Source organism: Eufriesea mexicana, unplaced genomic scaffold (assembly GCF_001483705.2).
Source record: "Eufriesea mexicana isolate 0111107269 unplaced genomic scaffold, ASM148370v2 scaffold8039, whole genome shotgun sequence".
Classification (NCBI taxonomy): Eukaryota; Metazoa; Arthropoda; class Insecta; order Hymenoptera; family Apidae; genus Eufriesea; species Eufriesea mexicana.
Window position 1 is genome coordinate 38,891 of NW_016915818.1, and position 22,248 is coordinate 61,138.

The window sequence follows — 22,248 nt, forward strand, 5'->3', positions numbered from 1 at the left end:
TATTAACAATTTAATGTGCAAAAATTACAGTAAAACTACAGAAATCTTATTTATCATCAATAATCGTCATTATTGTAACATTTCCAAATGTCTAAGACAAAATCTCTTTTTATCATTAGAACTAAATACCAACCTATATCTAAATATAGTATACATAGATAATAATAATTAAAATATTATACTGAAAATAAATAGGTACATGATCATATAGCAACTGTATCTTTGGAAAAAGTATTTTTGAAAATTGGAAACATAACTATGAAAAAAAGAAGAAATGGTTAAAAACAAATACTGTAAATTAACATTTATTTGTAGCCACAGATGGAAAAATTGAAATTAAATTATACGAATCTTGTTTATCATCTAGAATGCTATATAACAATCACAAATATGCAAGAGGATCTAATGTGCATTTAAATACATCTACATACACATAATAATCATAATAGTAATAATAGTAATAATAATAATAAGAGACTAATAAAAATATAAATATATAAAATAAAATAATAAGGGAATGATAAAATTATAAATGTATAAAATAAAATAATAAGGTAATAATAAAAGTATAAAGAAACATAATAATAAAAATATAAATATATGAAATAAAATAATAATATAATAATGAATGTATAAACAGACAAGACAAAGTAATAAGAGAATAATAAAAGTAAAAATATGTGAAATAAAATAACAAGATAATAATGAAAGCACAAACAAGCAAGATAAAACTGTAAGACAATAATAAAAATATAAATATACGAAATAAAGTAGTAAGGGAATAATAAAAGCATGCACAAGCAAGATAAAATAATAAGAGAATAATAAAAGTATAATTATATAAAATAAAATAATATGAGAATAATAAAATTATAAATGTATAATATAAAATAATAAGAGACTAATAAAAATATAATAATGAAAAGATGATAATGAAAATATAAACAGATGTAATAAAATAGTAAGATAATAATACAAATATAAATATATGAAAAAAGAAATCTATGAAAAAGATAATGAAAGCACAACCAAGCAAGATAAAATAACAAGAGAGTAATAAAAATATAAGTATATAAAATAAAATAATAAGGGAATAATAAAATTATAAATATATCAAATAAAATAATAAAATACTAAAACTAAATAACCACACACAATTACCATTGTATCCCAATAAATGTCATCACATTATCAATCGTAAGTGGTTTGCATCATTTAACGTCTCAGTGCCTACAGAAACATTTCCAAAACCTGAAATTATAACAACAACGTATGCCTGAGTCCCGAAGGCCCGAGCCCTCCTGATCGCAGGTATCCATTTTGAGGTTAGAAACCAGTTCGTAACCTTTTCAATTTATGCAAATTATATCTGAAACGTCGTTCGCTCGATGATTGGCCGAAGCATCACGCGCAACGAGTGGACTGGTGAACGATTTCAGGAAGTCTGGTTGCGGCCATTACTGAAAGCGATCTCGTTAGAGGCAAACAGTGATTTTGTATGGAGCGGAACTCGCAAGCGCCATTCGTCTGCCAAACGCTATCATTACTGTCATTGGGATACCGTTATCGTTGGTTAGGTCATTGTCGTAATATCGTTTGAAATAAAATCTTTTTTCGTGTGTCTCCTTCGTTGTTCCGAATTTTTTCTTTTATTTTTTATTTTTCATTTTTACGTGGGGGAAATCTTCGAACGATACCCGACTCCCCTAGGGATTTTTACCCACTAAAACCCCCACGATGGCCAGCCTACCGCGATAGTGGAGCGCCCTGGATTTCGCGAGCGAAGCAATTGCCAGGACTTCGTTGTTCCGAACCTAACCTAACATAACCTAACCGGCCGGCGGCAAAGTGCCACTGGAGATTTGCGTGCACGCATGGATTAAATTCATTCAGACTAATGAGATCGCGTGCGTTGTTTCCGTTCCAGTGATTTTTTGCGAGCAGTTTGTCTGTAACCTGATTGAAATCTCGAATATGAAATTCGCAGTGGGTGACACGTCGCTTTCGAAATTAATGTATCGGTAGCAGAACTGTTGATCCGTAATGTGGGACTTAAATATGGTATATTTAAGGTAATATAGATAAGTACGAATGAAATAAATTATGTTTTTATTTTAAGGAAAGTCGATATTAATTTTGCAGGAGATAGTTGTACGTTATTAGTAGTTGGAAAAATTAGAGGCTTGAAACTAGTTATTTTCACTGTTATAGTTATTTTTTATACTTGTTAGTTTTAGCGGTGAATGCATTGCTATGGAATGGACTGATATCTTATCTTAACATGGAGTATGTTATTTTAAATTTAATTTGGTTCGATGATAATTTATTGCTTTGCTGATTTTGCTGAAAAATAATTGCATATATTTTTGAAAATGTGATACGTATATTTTTAATAGAAGATTTTATTAGTTTTTATTTCGATAAGAATACGTTTATTAATGCCCTAAGAATCATAATTATGTGATATAATTTACAATAATAGTGATAGTAAGAAGGAAACAAAATTTTTACTAAAGCTCAGAGAGTAATAGTCATAATAATAACAATATAAATAAAACAACAATGATAACAATGTGATTTAAAATAATAATAATAAAAATAAGTTTACCAATAGCTTTAAGAATAATAATAATACAATACAAATTTGAATAATCATAATAACAATGATAATAATGTGCTTTAGAATAATAATAATAAAAGTAAGTTTACCAATACCCCTAAGAACAATAGTAATACAATATAATTTTGAATAATAATAATAATAGTAACCTAAATGGAATAACAATGATAATAATGTAATTTAGAACAATAATAGTAAAAATAAGTTTGCCAATATTTTTAAGAATAATAACAATACAATATAAATTTTGAATAATCATAATAACAATAGTAACTTAAATACAATAGCAATGATAATAATGTGATTTTGAATAATAATAAGAAAAATATATTTACCAATATCCCTAAGAATAATAATAATATAATATAATTTTGAATAATAATAATAACAATAGTAACCTAAATGGAATAACAATGATAACAATATGATTTAGAATAATAACAATAAAAATGTTTACCAATATCTCAAAGAATAATAATATTACAACGTAATTTGGAATAATAATAATAGTGACCTGAATGGAATAACAATAATAATAATAATGTGATTTAGAATAATAATAATTGTAGTATAAATAAAATAACAACGGTAGTAACACATAAAAGACAATAACAATTGTAATAATATAAATATAACAATAATAATAGTAACATAAATAAAACGATAATAATAATAATAATAATAATAATAAGTTTACTAATACCTCTTCTATTCCATGACCCATGTCACGCCAATCAATGAAGTCTAAACATATCATTTCCAGATCCACCACGTATCACCGTACATTTCGTTATACACATAACCTACGACACCTAATCGCGAAGGAGATAATCATCAGGGGGGATGAATCTCGTTACACTTTCCAAGAATCCTATCACTTTTCGAAAGTGCGTGCTTGAACGCTCGAAATAGCAGGGATGAGAAATCGGATATTGATCCTCCAGGGTCTCCCATCGGATATGGAAGCCAGAAGCTTGAGTAATTAACAGAACCTCCTTCCCCTTCGCCGTATCTACGAATACGGCCGCGTATGTATATGTATACATGCCTGTATCTGCATTAATTGTCCTCCGCGACGTGTCCATATCGCGCGAGTGCACGCGACACAATCAGCAACGCACGCGTCTGTGTGCGTAGCTGTGCACGCGTGTTGCATATGAAATTCTTGCAGCGTGATCGATCATTCGAGCTAATAACGCCTCCACAACCAAAGGAGCAGTGTATCGAGCCGATAACAAGTTTTATAATTAATAGCTCTCGTTTAAGCACGTGACTCACCTGTATTGTCTTCTGCTCTGCGCACATCGACGGGAGTACCAATTGCGACCGCCAGAGGTCGTCGTGGAGTTTTACGTTTTTCCCCTATACTCGCGTCGGAGTTTCTCGTAGTATTTTATTTTCGTGGTGCGTTTGAATATGAGTTGATTTAATTTTGATAAATGTAGGAATTTGAGAGTTTTTAAAATTGGAAATTATTGAAATTGGAGAAATTATAATTTGAGTCGTGAGTATTTTATTTTTGTGGTGCGTTTGAATGCGATGAGAGTAAAAAGCGTTTGATTTTAGTAAATATAGGAATTTGAGAGTCTTTGACATTGGAAATTATTGAAAAAATTTGGAATTTATTGAAATTGGAAAAATCATAATTTGGGTCGTGAGTATTTTATTTTTGTGGTGCGTTTGAATCCGATGAAGGTAAAGAGCATTTGATTTTTGATAAATGTAGGAATTTGAGAGTTGTTAAAATTGGAAATTATTGAAAAAATTTGGAAATTATTGAAATTGGAGAAATTGTAATTTGGGTTGTGAGAAATTTCAATTTGGGTTAGTGTAATATACTATTAATATACTATTCATTTTTCTGTATACTAAACGATTCTTTAAGGATAATATTCATTTATGTATGAATAACATTATCTGGTGTAAAAACAAGCTGGGAGTGTTATATTTGAAATTGAAACGAGTTCAGGTGTCAATATTTACGGTATAGTTTATGTATTATTATTATTACCTACCTATTATTATTGTAATTTATGTCCCCTTAAATTATACGGTACTGGTGTCATTAATCTTTCATGTATTCAAATACAACGTAAACACTCAAACGTATTCTTTTAAGTACTTTCATGAATAATAAGGAACCAATCATATTAGAATAAAATTTATGAAATTAGAATAATCATATAATAACTATAACTATATCAAAAGAAAGTGTATAAAATTAAAATAACTATAATAACTAGCTATTTTTAAATAAAATTTATTTTACAATACCATTGTTACAAATTTAATTTAGGTTAAAAATTAATATCACTAGAAATTTTAATTAAAACAAATTCATTTTATATTGAATGACTATCACTAAACTATAGATAACTATATTTTGATTATATAATTAATATTTTACTGTTGACTTACATTATTCCATGCTTCAATATATTTAATATTTCTCCTACAAAACTTATTTGATACATAAATACTAGTAGAAATTACTAATAATAACTAGCTATTTTAAAATAAAATTTATTTTATATTATTGTTACAAATTTAATTTAAGTTAAAAATTAATATCACTAGAAATTTTAATTAATACTAAAATTCATTTTATATTGAACGACTATCGCTATACTATAAATATCTATAGTTTATTTTATAAACTAATATTTTACTGTCACAGCTTATATTATTCCATATTTCCATCAATATGTTTCTCTACTAGTAAAAATCACTATTAAAAAAATTGAAATATTTTCCATTTCCTGATACCCATAAAACCATATTTTTCTCGTATCATTTGTACATTCATAACCTATGAAATAAACCTACGGTATCGTAACCTTAAGATACTCGAAGATATCTAAATATTTAAATAGAAGTATTTTATGACCAACACCGCAAATAGTTTCAATCTAGTTCGTGCATATAGCCGCGTTAAATTTAACCATGGAACTCGATTTAAGGTTCTCTCGAAGCGGTATTCCATCTTGTTAGGTTTACGACATCGAGCGGTGAAACGAGATCTGCGAAAGGGTGTACTTTACAAGCGTAAGCTTAGAAGTTTTACACCCTTAACGTCTTATCCTTGATGTTTCCAGCTTAATAATATCTTCGATGCCGTACCGTCACTCGAAGAAACGTCTTTCGCTTACAAACGAGGGACAAAGACGTCGTAAAGACGATGTTTACAGCCAGAGCACGTCATATCTCGCCGTATTAATATGTCGGCCGGTCGCGGAGAAGTTGGCAGAAATTGCAGAAGCGTGAGACCGATGGCGCTGCTGTGCGCAACGCCAACAGAGGGCATTAATTTCTGATATTGCCCTCGTAAATATTCGCCGAACGCTCTATCCCAGGCATCCTTCTCCGCGAGATTGAAACGCTCCGCTTTTTTCTTTTACTTCGCAGCCTACCGTCGCGAGCGAGCTCCACGAGTCCAAAGGATTTCAATTTTTTCGTCCAGCCGTTTCTCCGTCGATATATCGCGTTACGAATATCGCACGCTGTTGCTTCCAGCGATCCTCCGACGGGAAAAAGGCTCGTAAATCTTCGTGCGTCGCCCTTCCTCTTTCGTAGAATACATAACCTAGAATTTGAAACTCGATAGCTATTCTTCTGTAGAATGTCCGTTGCGGGGGGATTGCCGATGTGTTTGCTGTATTGTTGTATTCGTGAAGCATTCCTATATATGTGCTAGTTTAGCGTAGCATTTTGTGAACACGGCTTTCGTGCACCATGGTCGAAAGTTATGCGCGAGAGCACTCGTGTTGCAGGTTAGAAAATGGGTTTAATGGAACGTGGTTTAGTATTATTGGCACAGTTTATTTTGTTTTTTATTCTTATGTATTTTGTCAGCAGTAATAAGTGTAAGGTGGAAATTAATTTTATGTGTTAGTAAATATAATAGTAATTTGTGTAATAGTATAATTACTATTATATTACTATTATTATTATTCTGTTATTATTCTTACTACTATTGCCACTGCCATTGTATAATAGGTAAATATTATAACAAGAATAGTTTTGATGCATGACATTTTACTTTTATTTTTATTTATAGGATTCATTGGAAAAGTTTGGTTTGGAAACAGGATATATTATATACAGGGTGTTTCACATAACTGGAACTAGCTATGACTATAAAACAGTAGAAAATAGAGAAAAGATTTAGGAGGTAAAATGCAATGATAGAGTGTTGAATGATAAATAAGTCAGTGTGTATGACTGTAAAAATGGAGACATTTTGAACATTTCAAGTTTATACAGCAGGTCATGCATTACTTTGACGTCATCTTAGAGACATTGTCAATCTGTAATTAATTATTTATTGATTGAAACAAGTAGAAAGTGAATAAATCACTATGCAAATGGATTATTATATTATAGGTATTTATAATTTTCTTCTTCTCAAAATCAATATGCCTTTTTCAATATGCCTCTCATAATAAAATTGTGTTTAAGTTGCTGATGGATAAAATAAGGATATTTTTGAATTACAAAGGGTTAATTTTGTCATATACATCATATAATTTTGTATATCTTCATTGGGTGAGGCACCGCGTATATTTCATTTATAATAACTTTAAGAGTATTAAATTGGAAATTTTCCAAATACTTTTTTAATTAATTCAAGTATCTTATATAATTTACAATTTTAATTTTAACTTCTCAGAAGTTAGAATAATATTATTATATACTGTTCAACTTATATAGTGTTGAGATTAATGAAGCTTATTTTAAAATAAACTTGGGATAATACCTAAGATCAGGGATGTCCGTGGATAGAATCCCTTACGAGGCTCTGATCCCTCTATGCACTGTTATAAGCAAAGAAAGTTCAGAAAGAGATCAATAAGTTTACTATAACTTTCTTTTCTCATATCTCACCCTTAATCTCCTAATCTTACCTCTTGAAATTCATTTTGGGTATGAGGTTAAGCTGTATTAAATACGTTTGGTGAATTAAGAACTTGTCCATTTTGCTCTTGTTAATATAAATATAATAATGTATTTTTAACACAGGTGTAATAATGCATTTAGAAAACAAATATGATATCCCTGTCTAAATAAATGATCAAATTCAACGTAATAGTAATCCAGATGATAAGTGAATTTGTCTTTGTCACTAAACAGGTTTAATGGAAGATATTACATGGGAAATATTACGTTTACATTACGGGAGCCTACGCTTATATTACAACGTAGGCTAATGTTTTGTGACATGGTAATGAAGGCAGAGTGGGAGTGGTTATACAAGCTTTGGGGCTTAGATTAGACAGCACTGATTTAACAGTGCATATATATACTACAGTCTAATTGCATGAGGTAAAAGGAAACGATAATCCTAATTCCATTCTTATAATTTTATATTATTCCAGTGACAAATGTTTCACTATTATTGAATTAAATTAATGAACTACTAAGCTGAAAAAGAAAAATTATTTAATTTTAATTGTAATTTCAATTTTATTGAATTTTAATTGTAATTGCAATTTTATTTAATTTCAACTATAATTTAAATTTTATTGAATTTTAATTATAATTTCAATTATTTAATATTAATTATATCATAATATTTAATAAATTACTAAATTGAAAAGAAAAATTATTTAATTTCAATTATAATAATTAATAATATAATTTATTTCAATTTAATTGAGAAAAGTATTACTTAAAATTCTGATATATCATATAATTTAGGAAACTGAAGTAATGAGGAGATTAAAAATATTTTGAAATAACAAACTGGAATGAAAGAAATTATATTTCACAGTTTCCAAAATAATGTAATTAACCTGCATTGTCGCACAGGATGCAGTCCTCTATTTATACGTTTTATTCCAGTAGACCTTTGTCACATACCCATTGTATCCTTGCATCATCGTCAACCATTGTGTCATAGTATACAGCGACACGTGTTGCTCTCGCACGGGTGGCTCTGTGTAGCCAGACCAAATTAAAAGACACGTAAGATATGTTCCATAGATTGTTGTCCCAGCTGTATTCCTTTGAATTATGGCCACTGAGAAATTCAAACCCTTCATTTGGATTTATGGCATGTCCTCCCTGTTTCTGAAAAAATAAATTTATATCAGGTATGAACACACAGAGCTGTCCAAAAAGATCAGGACTGAATTTATATTACACATTAATGGAATTGATAAGGTAGAAAAGAGTTCCCAATATAAATATTATGATTATGGGTTTATAATTGTAAAATAACTACAATTATTATATATTTCTCTAATTAATTTTAGAATTATAAATTCTATTGTAAAATTTAATTTATTCTGTAATTATTATGATATTTATATATTCTCTTTTAAATTCTTTTATTACTCAAGGAAGATATACCTAAACCCCCAACTTTTATCTAATGTTTATATTGTTAGTGATGAAATATTAATAACAATAAGAACAATTCTTTATATAATTACAAAGATTATCAAACACAAATATTAAGTTTAAATATTAAATTAAATTAATTTACTACAATCACATGCTCATACCTCTTCTCACTATTAAAACTCAATTGCAACTAACCTATACAAATCACTTTCGTTTCTTTCTTTCTTTTTTCATATATTACATTAACATACACAATACACACAACACCTCAATCATTATACGTATACTCATTTATCACAATAACCTGAATTCTTTAGATATTGCTACCCTATGCATACTTGTTCCACTTATTCCTTTGTTATATACATCACTCCTTTATTATATCAACATATATATATATTTAAAAATCTATGTAATCATTACCACATATATAAATATTCGTTCTTGGAATTTAGATTTTATAAACTATTTATTCACACTTTATATCCTAGATTGATTTTTATATGTAACTGAACTTATATTTTCTGCAGTAAACTTATGTTTAAAAATATTTTCTCTGGAAAGTTACCAGTGTCCAAAAATTTGTCATTTATTATGACAGTTATAATAAATGTTTCATAGTTCTTCATTTGGATTTATGGCACGTCCTTCCTCATTTCTGGAAAAATAAATTTATATGAAATATAAATACACAGAGTGCCCAAGGGGATCAGAATCAAATTTATACTACATATTAATGAAATTGATTTGATAAAAACGAGTAAATTTATGTTTAAAAATATTTTCTCTGGAAAGTTACCAGGGTCAAAAAATTTGTCATTTATTATGACAGTTATAATAAATGTTCCATATTTTTTCATTTGGATTTATGGCACGTCCTTCCTCATTTCTGGCAAAAATAAATTCATATCAGGTATAAACATACAGAGTGTCCAAAAAGATCAGAATCAAATTTATACTATATATTAATAAAATTGATTAAGTAAAAAAGAGTAAACTTATATTTAAAAACATTTCCTCTGGAAAATTACCAGCATCCAAAAATTTGTCATTTAATATAACAATTATAATAAAAAAATTCCATATTTCTTCATTCTGAAGGAATTCTCCATCTTCATTTAAAAATCTACGAAACCACGAAATTTCCAAAATTCCCAAAATTCTCAGAGCATATTACAAGAAATCCACGTTGTAGAACTACATTTGATGTTACAGAAACTGAAAGCAGTTGAAAAGCGTTTATCAAGTACCTAATCCTACCTGACAAATACCCTCGTGCACTAGAATCTTGAAACAGAGCGGTGGAACAATAATTACCGTGCTGAGAAAAACAAACACGAAGAATTTACATACTACAGAAGCAGGTGTACACGATAAAATCTGGCAAACAAATTGCGTTGAAAAATTTTCCCTCAAACGGGAAGTATAATTATTCTTCCCCGGGGAACAGGTAGACGCCATTAACTTAAATATGGGAATAGGTATTTTAAACACCGCGGCAATGATAGCCCCCGTGTCTTATCTCGCAGAACATAGTAAAACGAAAAAAGTGTATTACACACGAGCAGATAGAGGTAAAAGATAAAGATTATATACTTTGAACCGAGGCCTATGTGTATTTTACTCGCTCTCCCTCCTTCTGCTTCCTCTGCTCTTGTTAGCTGAATAAAACTATCTAATTTAGTATTAAAAGTTAGACCAGCGATCCACCGTGTACACTCGCGTTCCTGCGTTATCTCTGCGATGTTCCCAGTGTGTGGGTAGATTGCTTTTTAAACAGAATAACCGGTCCTGTATCGATCCTTACGAGCAATATCGTCCAGTCGACACGGCTCTTGTATCCTCGTATTTCCTAAGGGAACCTTCGGGATGTATCTCGCTTATCGGTACAAGTACAGTTCCAATAAACGTCTCGCTGTCCTTCCTGCGTTATAATATGCGTATAAGCGAGCAATTCGAAATTTTTATCCGAGTCGTAAAAGGAGGTCGGCCATTAACGCGCCTTGTTCGCACATTTTACCCTCGGGCTTGGAAATAATCGGGGCCTATACACCCCGGTGAAATAGAGGCTCAGGAACGCGTGCATATGCATATCGTGTGTATTAATCAATGCTTGTCCAGGCACCACAGGCTCAAATGGCCATTCCATTAAAGAGATAAATGTATCAGGGGATGATTCCTGAAATAACACATCTGGAACGTAGACAAGGAGATAAAGGGATGCACAGTGACGTGATTTCCTTTGCAAGCATTTTTGCTTGAAAATTTGCTGAATTATTAACAATATAACTGTTAGCCGACGTGACGGACACGTCGTTTTTGTTTCTGCGACAAATGCCTATCGACGTGGTATACACGTCGCTGACGGCTTTGGAACAAAAGCATCTCAACGTGCGTGGCACGTCTTTATAGCGCAAGTGGTTAATTTGCTGTTCCCTCATTCGAGGCTTCTTGGGGATTCGAGGTTCTGCATGTGAATGTCTGTTTGGGTATTAAAAAGTTTAATGAAGGTAGCAAAGAAACTTACGAATGTCTGAGATGCAGTGTCAAATGCAGTCCAGTTCCTTCATCCAAGACTTCTTGGGTTTTGCATGTGAATGCCTATTTTTGTGTTAAAAAGTTTTGGAATATGCTATTTGTCATGAAGCTAGCAAAGAAACTTGCGAATAATTGAGATAAAATGTCAAATGCAGTCCAAGTTTCAGGAATTAGAGTTGGAGATGTGTTTCATGATTGGATATCTAGTCTCAAGTGCCGCCATCTTTGCTGTATGGCAATATACTTGGCTTCTGTTGCTTTCCTTATAGCTCTGGTCAACTTACAGTTGGTTAATCCTTTGAGAATTGCCCATAAAGTAGTCCAGTATGATATCCTTAAGAGAACTCAAAGAAGCAGTGTCGCGAGGAACTAGAAAAATTTGATAAGTACAAACTTTTTGCTATTGAGAACCTGAACGAATATCATGAACAGTTCGTGGAAGATGCTCGTTGAGCATGAACCAGTTTGTATAAAATATATAATGTCGCTCGGACTGCAAAAAGCTGAGTTCTAGGTGCATATGTTTTCTAATCAGGAGTCTGCTCTCAAGTGCTGCCATCTGCGCATGTCTCCACCCTCGTTTTCCTTCCTTCTTGTTTTAACATTGCATTTACCGAGTCACAAATGAGCAATGGTTAGGTTAGAATTTATTAAAGCCTAATCTGTAGCGATATTGTCAAAATAATTTTATATATCACTGCCATAAATTCAGAAAATTAAACGAAATCAAACTCGTTGATTCACGTTACATAAATTAATTTTAATTCATAGAATAGTAATTTTTATTATTCTGTGTCTACGAAGAGTTTTTGAAAAATCGAATATAAAAAAGTTAGGTTAGAATGCCTAATGTTACTTCGGCTGCAAGAACTCGAAGCTCTGAAGTGCATACGTTTTATAATAAAAAGAACCTGTTCTCAAGTGCTGCCATCTGCATTGCACGTCGTCCCCATCTCTCATATTGTTCCACTTCGTTTCACTGCATCTGACCAGCTCACAAGTTCGTTTGAAAATCCATGAAAGAATACTGCCCAATAATTCTGTAAAAATAAATCAAAATATCAAAATAAAAGAAATTGAATAATTTTATTCGTTTTGAAAAACGTCAAAAAATTCTAACCTCTAAAAATATTCTTTGCCGTTTAGAGTCGTGTGTCCTTGGGTCAGTCAGGAATTTAGTCCCCAAAGGAAAGAAAGGCACAGATTCCACGTATCCACTGACGTTCCGATCAAAACATTCCAAAAGGAGAATAATCAAGTTCTGGTTTCCTGGAAAGCGACGCTTTCATTGGTTGATTCATCAACAAAGGGGATACGAGACCTGGTTAAATAATGGCGCGTGCAGGAGAATGGAGAAAAAAAAAAGAGGGTCTTCTTTGAGTACCTACGTGCCGACGTCATCGTTTAAGCCAAATATTTACCGTTCACTGGTGACGCGACCGCGACATGCAGCCAGGGTTGTTAACTTGGTATAAGGAAACCGTATATTTCACCGTTTCCACGAGTTACTTCGCATTTCTTCGTTTCACCAACACTGTGTCTCATGGGTTTTACCCCTGCTGTCTTCGTTCTCGTTCTCTCTTCCGTCCTTTATTTTCATTCCCATGGGCAGATCTGTTCTTCCTTAAACTCTATTACATTCTTTCAACATTTGACTAGGCACGGCCATCTTGCATCTTTAAATAATGCAAACATGGCTCCTATTTTATTTTTAAACGTATTTGCATTGTAGTTTTGACAGTTATTGATTTATAATAGTTAATTATTTATTATAGATTTTTATAATTGGGGATGGCAAAAGTGGACAATATTCAAGAATTGTTATTGGAACATGGAATTTAGTGAGGTTAGGATATCTATATGTACCGTTTTTCAATATTTTGTTTGAAATACAAATGTTGAAATTGATGAAAATAATTGAAATTACAGGAATAAGTATGAATATATGTTTCTAATATTTTTAATTACAAAATGTAGGATTTAATATTCATAAAATTTTATTTCTAATTTTTAACTTATTTTCACATTTAAAATTATAAGGAATTTTGTAGATGAGCTTGATAGATAGATGTGCTTGGTATATTATCTTTACTTATTTAAAAGTATAAATTATAATATTATTTAGAACAGTATTAATTATAAAAAAATTTATCTTTATGTACTGAGAGAAAAAATTTACAGAATTAAATTTACAAAACATTTACAAAATTTGATTCATAAAACTTTATTCATAATTATTATAAATAATTTTATTCTCTATTTGCATTCAAATGTATATAAAGTATTCTATAACATACTTTGTTACACTTCTTATGGATTCATTTGATGTGCAGTTATTAATTGTTCCCATAAGAGCTAGAAAATATGAAAACTAGTTAATTGCAATCAGTATTCTTGAGTAATCATAATTTGTTTTTTTTTATTTTTTATAATATTTGCAATCTATGTAAGATATTTTATCTCATTGCTCTTGCTGTATATATACATATTCTTTTGGTATGCAGCTATTAATTATTCCCTTAAGAGCTAGAAAATATGAGAACTTAATTGCAGTCAGTATCCTTAAATAAATATAATTTTCTTGTTATTTTCTATAATATTTACGATATATATGTAAGATACTTTACCATATTACACCTGCTATATATATACATATTTCTTTGGTGTGCAGATATTAATTGCTCCTACAATAAAAACTAGAAAATAGAAAGATAATAATATTCAATAATAACTATAAAATTTAAAAACTAGCAATATATTTAATACATAATATTAAAGTAATATAATCAATATTCTTCAATAAACATAATTTATTTTTGTTTGTTTTACATGTGCAATCACATATAATGTACTCTGCCTCACTTTTTACGTATTCCTCTGATATGCAGATATTAATTGTTTCCATAATAAGAGCGAGAAAATTATGCGTTGTGAAAGGGTGAACGAAAATGACTTTTTCCGTATTACTATTCGAGGCAGCTCGCTTATTAAAATTTGTATCACCCTTTCATCAGCAGCTAGCACATTCAAAGAAATCCTGCAGCCCGATTTCACGGCACCCTTGGTCGCAACGAAAAGGAAAGTATACGCCGATGGCTGGAGGAGAAAAAAGAATTCCTTCGAAGGGAACAGCGTATGGCACGAGCATGGAACGACCACCAACGAGCCTCCTCCCCACCACTGTGTTTTCGTTTACCCGCGTTTTCTTTGGCGACGTTAACGCCCTCGTGGTGTCTCTTCCTTTTCTCTCGACTCCTCTCTTTTCTCCCTTGCTGCTCTGCCACCATCTCTCCCTCTCCACTTTCCCTTTTTCGACAAGTGTACACAATTCGGCGTGCGATCTGGTTGCCTGTGATTTACAAAAACTCCGCGTACGATGAATTCCCGTTCGATATTTCGAACTGCTAAACTGACTGCTGCTAAACGTTCGTCTTGATTCCCGTGTAACGCTTACGCGCCACACGTGCCGTTGCCGCGCATGCGCGTTAATCCTCGACTGACCGAGTGACGCGATGCAGTCCAGATTACCCGGTGAGCAGAGAAAGTAATTAAGTGCTATAATTACCGGATTGCTATCTGTATTTCCGTTTCGACGAGCCGTCGGCATGAAATTTCATCGTCACGTCACGCTTCGTACGCTTCGCAGCTTTTCATGCGATTTGCTGCCCCGCTTGAAAACCGTAAGTACAGAGTGGCCTTTGAAAAATAAACAGTTCTCGGAAGGAGAGTTTCACGCAGATCGTGGAACAATAACTGCAAGGTCAATGCCCGTGACCGAAAAAGAATTCGAGATTTTGGTAGTCGTGCTCGTCGTGAACGTTCAATAGATATTGTTTTGTAATTGCGTATGATTTAATACGAATTTTTATTAGTGTTCTTTTATGTCGATATATTTTACTGTTTAAATAATGTATGTAGAATTATAGGAATTTTTATATTCGAGTGATTTAAGAATAAGTTGTCATGATATTTGAAATAATATTGATCATTCCATAAAACATACTTAAAATAAAAATTCGTTGATATCGAATGAAGCATTTATTAGTGTTAAAGAAAGTTTAAAAATAATTTTTTTTTTTAATAGAAAATGAGGTTATCCTGCCTTCTCTAAGTATCATCATATACATTTTTCATGGTTTTAGACTACGGTAAAAAGTATATTAAATAACGTAATAGCGTGGATTATTTTAATTATAAAATTTTACGATAATGTAACCTTTATTTGACGTTCATTTTATTACTTGACATTAGCGCGCCACATTTAAATAGATACATATGTATGTTTCTAATTATATATAATTTTTTCTAATTACACTTTTTGCGATTGCATTTGTAATTCTTTTATTTTTATATATCAGAATATCATTATATATATTTTTTTTTTATTATATTATTTGCTATCGTTTAATATTTTTTGAAGATTAAATCTGTTATTTGAGGTTATGTAAATCGAAGTATATTTACGTACTCGTTGAACATATAAAATCGATTTTCTCGACAACGAAGCTTCGAATGGAAAAATTTTATTCTTTATTTTTAACTTGCTTTTTCACGTAGAATCACATCCTCCTGCGTTATACCATCGATTCTGATGTATCGATGGTTTATTCATCTAAGCCATAGCTAAGTGCACGCGTACTCGGTGAATATTCAAAGTCGATTTTCTCGACAACAAAGCTTCGAATGGAAAAATTTTATTCTTTATTTTCGATTTGTTTTTTCGCGTAGAATCACACTCTCCTCGGTTGTACCACCGATGCTGAGACACCCTGTATAAAAGTAGATACAAAATAGTTGGATTGCCGTTCGAATGGGACGGGAAACGATTTCAGCCTCAATAACAGTAACGACTCTATCGGGACGCTGCTTTCTAAATTGATCTCTTTGTTCCAGATTGCCGTCTCCGTACAATAAGCAGTCGGCAGTCGGTGGTGCAGGTGGCGGGCCCGGCGCTGGAACGACGAGTATACCCTTACCTGCCACCGTAGCCGCCACCAGGAGGTGTCCTCCAGACAAGGTTAGGCCGGCTCCGACGCCGACGCATCAATCACAACTTGGTAAGTTTCCTTATTTGCCTATCTTCCCAGCGAAAACTTTAAGCAGTATCGATTTTCTGCATCCACAGCAGGGTGGATTGACTCGCTCAATCTTTCAGCGTGTATTCGTGGCTTACGAGGAGTTTAATTATTTATGGGGCTGGGAATACTTTAATTATTCACGCAGAGAAAATTTATGGAGATACGTCTGCCGAGTAGATGTCTGTCAGTTGCTTGAGCCGGTTGGCTATTTTAATGTTTGTTTACCTTTTGTTCGATAACCTTGGATATGTATCACGTTACATAGTAATACGTTGGCATAACCAGTGTATTAAATTATGTAGTTTGGGTGCACTTCGAAGGACTTAAGCGATATTTATGGATCCCCTGGGATTTATGGTAGCTGCAAACGTTGCCTCCGTGTGATTCATCCTTGATGATGAAATGCTTTAACAGTGTGTTGTGTTAGGGTAAATTGTGGATAGGTATTAATAATTATGTTTGTGGAATTTTAGATCTGTCTATATATTTGGAATAAATATAATGTTTTTAAGAAAGTATAATTTGTTATTAATAAATTCTAACAATTTTATAACAATTTTATTAATAAAGACAAGAATAATTCAGAAATAATGCGACGGGTTGACAGAAAAATTGCTGTCTGGTCTGAGCCCTATTCGCTTTATATAGGTCTGCATTTAAATTCATGAAAGATATACAATATTTTAATTAACTTGTTGAATTTGTAACTATTTAGGAGAATTAGACAGTTTTATTAAACTTCAGTAGCATATATTTGTTAATATAAATATTATATATGGTCTCTTTGGTTTGATATACTTCATTTGTTCCACAAACTATTGATCTATAATAGAGAAAACTTAATAGCATATCTATATCCTTAATTTGTTACTGGGTAAATGTGTCGCCATCTATGCAGTCTCTAAGTTAACTAACATAACAATTACATGTGAACTTGCTATAACCATAGTCTATAAAATTTCTAAGAAATAATTAATTTTAGTTAAGTCAATTTTGAATCAAACCAATATAAGAATAGAGTAAGTTTACTGCTTAATGTATACATATGTGTACAAGTATATCTTTAGACATAGTAATGATGAAAACTATAGTACTCTTATTATAAACACCTTACAATTAATTAGCTTAGCAATATTTTTAGCAATATTCAATAAATTCCCCTTACTTCTTAAATTTTATGTGCTAAGATGAAATATAATTACCTCTAACCTACAATAACCTATGCTAAACTAGGTTACATAAAACTAACCTGCACCATAACCTAAAAATAAACTACAACAATTATTTTGGCTAAATGCAGTTTATTTTGCACGGATACAAAGGAAGTGGTTAAATATTTTAGACACGAATGTATTAACGCAAATTTGAATAATAATATTTAAGTATATAATACTATTTTGCAGCAAAATTGTAAGGAAGAAAATATAATTGAAAATAACGAAGTTATTAAAGGTAACAAGCAGGAGAAAATGAAGGGAAAGATGAAAAGCCAAGATGGGGTTAGGGGGCTATGAAAAGAGGCGGCATTATTTTTTCCTAACTCCCCCTTTCCTCTTCGTGCAAACTGCTTTTAATGGAAAGTCATTAGCGATCCTGAACAGTTACCGCAAAGTAACATCCTGCCATGATCTTTTAGTGCCAACAGTTTATCTGTTTCTGGCATTCTCTTTCATTCTCTCGACGCAAGCGTCGGCTCCCCCCTCGCGATACTTTGCGCTTCTCCTTTGTTGTTCCTCCCGTGATCGATGTGTCTAGCTATCCGTGCATTTATCCTCGTCGAATGTTACTCCAACGCCGAAAAATTCCACTACGATCGAACTCTGATATCCTCAAACTGGTATAACCTCAAAATTTTCTATCCCTTATTTTATTAATTCTCTCTCTTTATTTTTTAAAATTTTATTTAATTCAAGAAAATTTTAATTCAATTTCACAAACGCGTCTCGCTCGAACGAACTTCTCAACATCTCGAGATAATACGCGGGATTTACTCTTAAAGACACAAAGGTTCGACGAGGGTGGCGCAGTAGATTCGGTGCCGTGTTAAGAACACCCCATTAGCCATTAGTCCTGTGAATGGCTTTTAGCAACCCTTTGCGCATTTCTGGCTGCCACGAGAGATCTGGACCACCATGGAAACTGGCTTCCATGGGGTACGCGACCCTGTGTCGCTTTTAAATATATGGGCTCTCCTGCACGAGCGTCGACTTCGCTCCCCACTCCCGTCGCGCTGTCCCCACTCCCGGCGCGTTGTCCCCACTCCCGGCGCGCTGTCCCCACTCCCGACGCGCCACCCCCACCCCGCCCGCTCACATACACTCGTCGCCGGCTCTATCGCCGTCACGCGTACGCGTATCAGTCGTTCTATTTCGTGCAAGTGTAGCTAACCGTGTTGAACAAAAGCGCGCTGTATCTGCGCAAGCCTGCCGGTAACCGTATCAGCATTCGTCCTGACATGTGTAGGTCTACCTCGGTCACCCTATTTCGTACGCTCGCGCCACGAAAAGCGTGTTCTATTCGTATGGACCACGTTACGTGTACACGTCGCGAAACTCCGTTAGGCTGATAGCTGGCTCGTGTGTATTAGACGCGAACACAAGCATGCAGCAGTGGCGGGTAGCTCGTATGGGCGACGATATTACCTACATCTATGGTGGTTGGGAGGAGGTAGGTAGCCCGCTACGAGATGGGGTGGCACCCCATAGTTTATACTTTACTCTCAACTCCCACGTTTCCAGGGCGGCCACGGCCAGATGTGCACGCCGATTTACAGTGGTTCTCAACCTGCTCTCTCTTTGCGCAACTAGCGGACCGAGACTATTTTGAAGTACATAGTACACGGAATGGATATATTTTTAACCTATGAATAATTAAAAATTTGATCATTATATTCTCTTATTGATATGAGGTAAAAGATAGGGAAACCGAGACGAGGTGTTGGATGTTGGTACCTCGAGCCACGTGGCATTGGAGAGGGTTAACTCTGATTATTTATGTGAAATTTTGAAATTTTCTTTAACACTAGGATTATCGAGTCAGTCAAAATGGCTGATTTGAGATCTTTTGTTATTATTAATATTGAAACTGTTAACTCTTATTCGGACAGGGGTATAGCTATATTTGAGGTTATAAAGACAAAATTTTTATTTTCGAAATACTATTATCAAATTAAAATGCAAATTAAAATTTGTTTCGACATATAAAGTTTGTTTTTACTTTTTTTCTAATTAAATACACTGAATTGTATATTTTGAAATTCAGTTAACGAATAAATTAGAATTTTTTGAAATTGCGACATGAATTTCTTTTTTATTACCACAGAAATATACTCAATTATTTTTATATTATATTACAATTATTTTGATATGAATATTAGCTGTGGTCATAGTTATAGTATAATTTCAATAATTTAATGACATGTTAATTATTGTTATTTATGTGTACCATATTAGGGGTCTAGATATTTTTAGTGTGAAGTTAAGAAATATCGAAGATAATACAGCTTGAATTACCTTAATTTTAATTTTTAAAAATGAAAATATATTTTGATTAGAAATAGAGGAATACATTGAAAATTCTGAAGAATTTTAAATAATCATAAAATTATTTATATTTTTATATAATTAATATATTTAATTAATTTAATTTATATTATCTTTATAATTAAATTTTGAAATTTTTGTTAATCAAATTAAATATCTCGGACGAGGAATATTTTGGATTTTAATTCGACGAACGAATATACCTTAAGAATAATTAATTCAAATTTCCGGGGTACGAAATCGCATATATGTTGCATGTCTCGTTCAGTATCTCGAGTTGCTGGGAGCTTCAAATATGTAGAAACTTAATAGCCGTCCTTTATTTAGTTGACACGAGTGATATAATTATGCAAATTACACAGCGAAAGAGGAAACGACATTTGAGCGATGTAGGAACGTTATCAATGATAAATTTAATTACCAAGATGCTTGGAAATGTTCATCAAGTATGTTTTCGCAAGTGTAGCTAAATGTTTTCGTTGTAACGGATAAGCGAGAAATAAATTTCTTTCAGCAGCCAGAGTTAATTTGCTTCTCGAGTGAGAAATGTTATGTCTGGCCAAGTGATTGAACGTGTTATGCAATGCTAAATTGAAACGTCGAATTTGCGAAAATAACTGCGTCCATTTGCTTTGATGGTTCTCAGGTTTGCGTTGAAACCATTAAATGATCCAGTTATTAAGTAATTTATATTATTTTAGCACATTGTATAGAATTTTATAAACGACATAAATGAAATAAATCGTCATTCTCAATACATTTTTAACCGATGATAAATTCATTTATTTATTCAAGGTCACGAGTAGTAAAAAGGTTTTTAATTTAATTTAATTTAATTTCATTTTTAAAGTAAAAAGGTTTTTATTATTGAATTTTTCTTAGTTTTTAGTATTGTTTTTATTTTTTTAAATTAAATATGTGTATATTTAAAATGAAATTTAATTCTGCTCAATTTTATACAATGGAACATAGTATTTTTTTGGTAATCATACTTTTTCAATTCAGGTAATTGCCTAGTACTTATACTAGTAACAAGTAGTTACATAATATTAGTAAATAACTTGTTACATATTACATAATTGTATTAGATAGTTACATATCTATATATTATATATTATGTAGTTAATTTTGCATAATTACAGAGTTATACTTTATAATTAATGTAATATAGTCCATATGCAGTGCAATAAATTTAATTAATTTAATTAATTCAATTTAAATAATCAATTTAGTTTCTGCAAATTTTTAATGCAATGTAAGCAAATTTTGTTGCAAAATTTTGTGTAAAATTGTAACTCAAAACGAATGCTTTCTGCACATTTTTAACACAAAACGAATACTTTCTGCAAGTTCTGCAAGATTTGCAAATTTTCAACTCAAAACGAATGCATTCTGCAAAGTTTGAGTGCAAAATAAATATTGTCTGCAAAGTTTGGGTACAAAACAAATTCTTCCTGCCAGTTTTTAACGCCAAAAGAATGCTTTTTGCAAGTTTTCCAAGATTTGCAAATTTTTGCACAAAGCGAATACTTTCTGCAAATTTTGAGCAAAAAATAAATACTCTTTGCAAAGTTTGAGCGCGAAACAAATAATTTCTGCAAATTTTGAATAAAAAATAAATGCTCTTTGCAAAGTTTGAGTACGACACAAATGCTTTCTGCAAATTTTGAGGAAAAAAATAAACACTCTTTGCAAAGTTTGAGTAAAAAATGAATGCTCTTTGCAAAGTTTGAGTAAAAAATGAATGCTCTTTGCAAAGTTTGAGTGCGAAACAAATGCTTTCTGCAGAATTTGAGTATGACACAAATGCTTTCTGCAAATTTTGAGTAAAAAATAAATGCTCTTTGCAAAGTTTGAGTACGAAACAAATGCTTTCTGCAAATTTTGTGTAAAAAAAATGTATACCCTTTGCAAAGTTTGAGTATGACACACACAAATGCTTTCTGCAAATTTTGTGTATGACACAAATGCTTTCTGCAGAATTTGAGTATGACACAAATGCTTTCTGCAAATTTTGAGTAAAAAAAAAATACTCTTTGCAAAGTTTGAGTAAAAAATAAATGCTCTTTGCAAAGTTTGAGTTGGACACAAATGCTTTCTGTAAATTTTGAATTAAAAAAATGAA

General features: G+C 31.9%; 1 protein-coding gene across 1 annotated transcript in view; it reads left to right on the forward strand.

The window, feature by feature from the left end:
• The first annotated feature begins 11,645 nt into the window (after positions 1-11,645).
• Positions 11,646-22,248, forward strand: part of sick (sickie) — a 276,632-nt gene continuing 266,029 nt past the window's right edge. Inside the window, exons 1-2 of the mRNA XM_017907427.1 lie at positions 11,646-11,827; positions 16,397-16,560. Coding sequence (XP_017762916.1) covers positions 11,646-11,827; positions 16,397-16,560 — 346 coding nt within the window. The remainder of the gene's footprint in view (positions 11,828-16,396; positions 16,561-22,248) is intronic.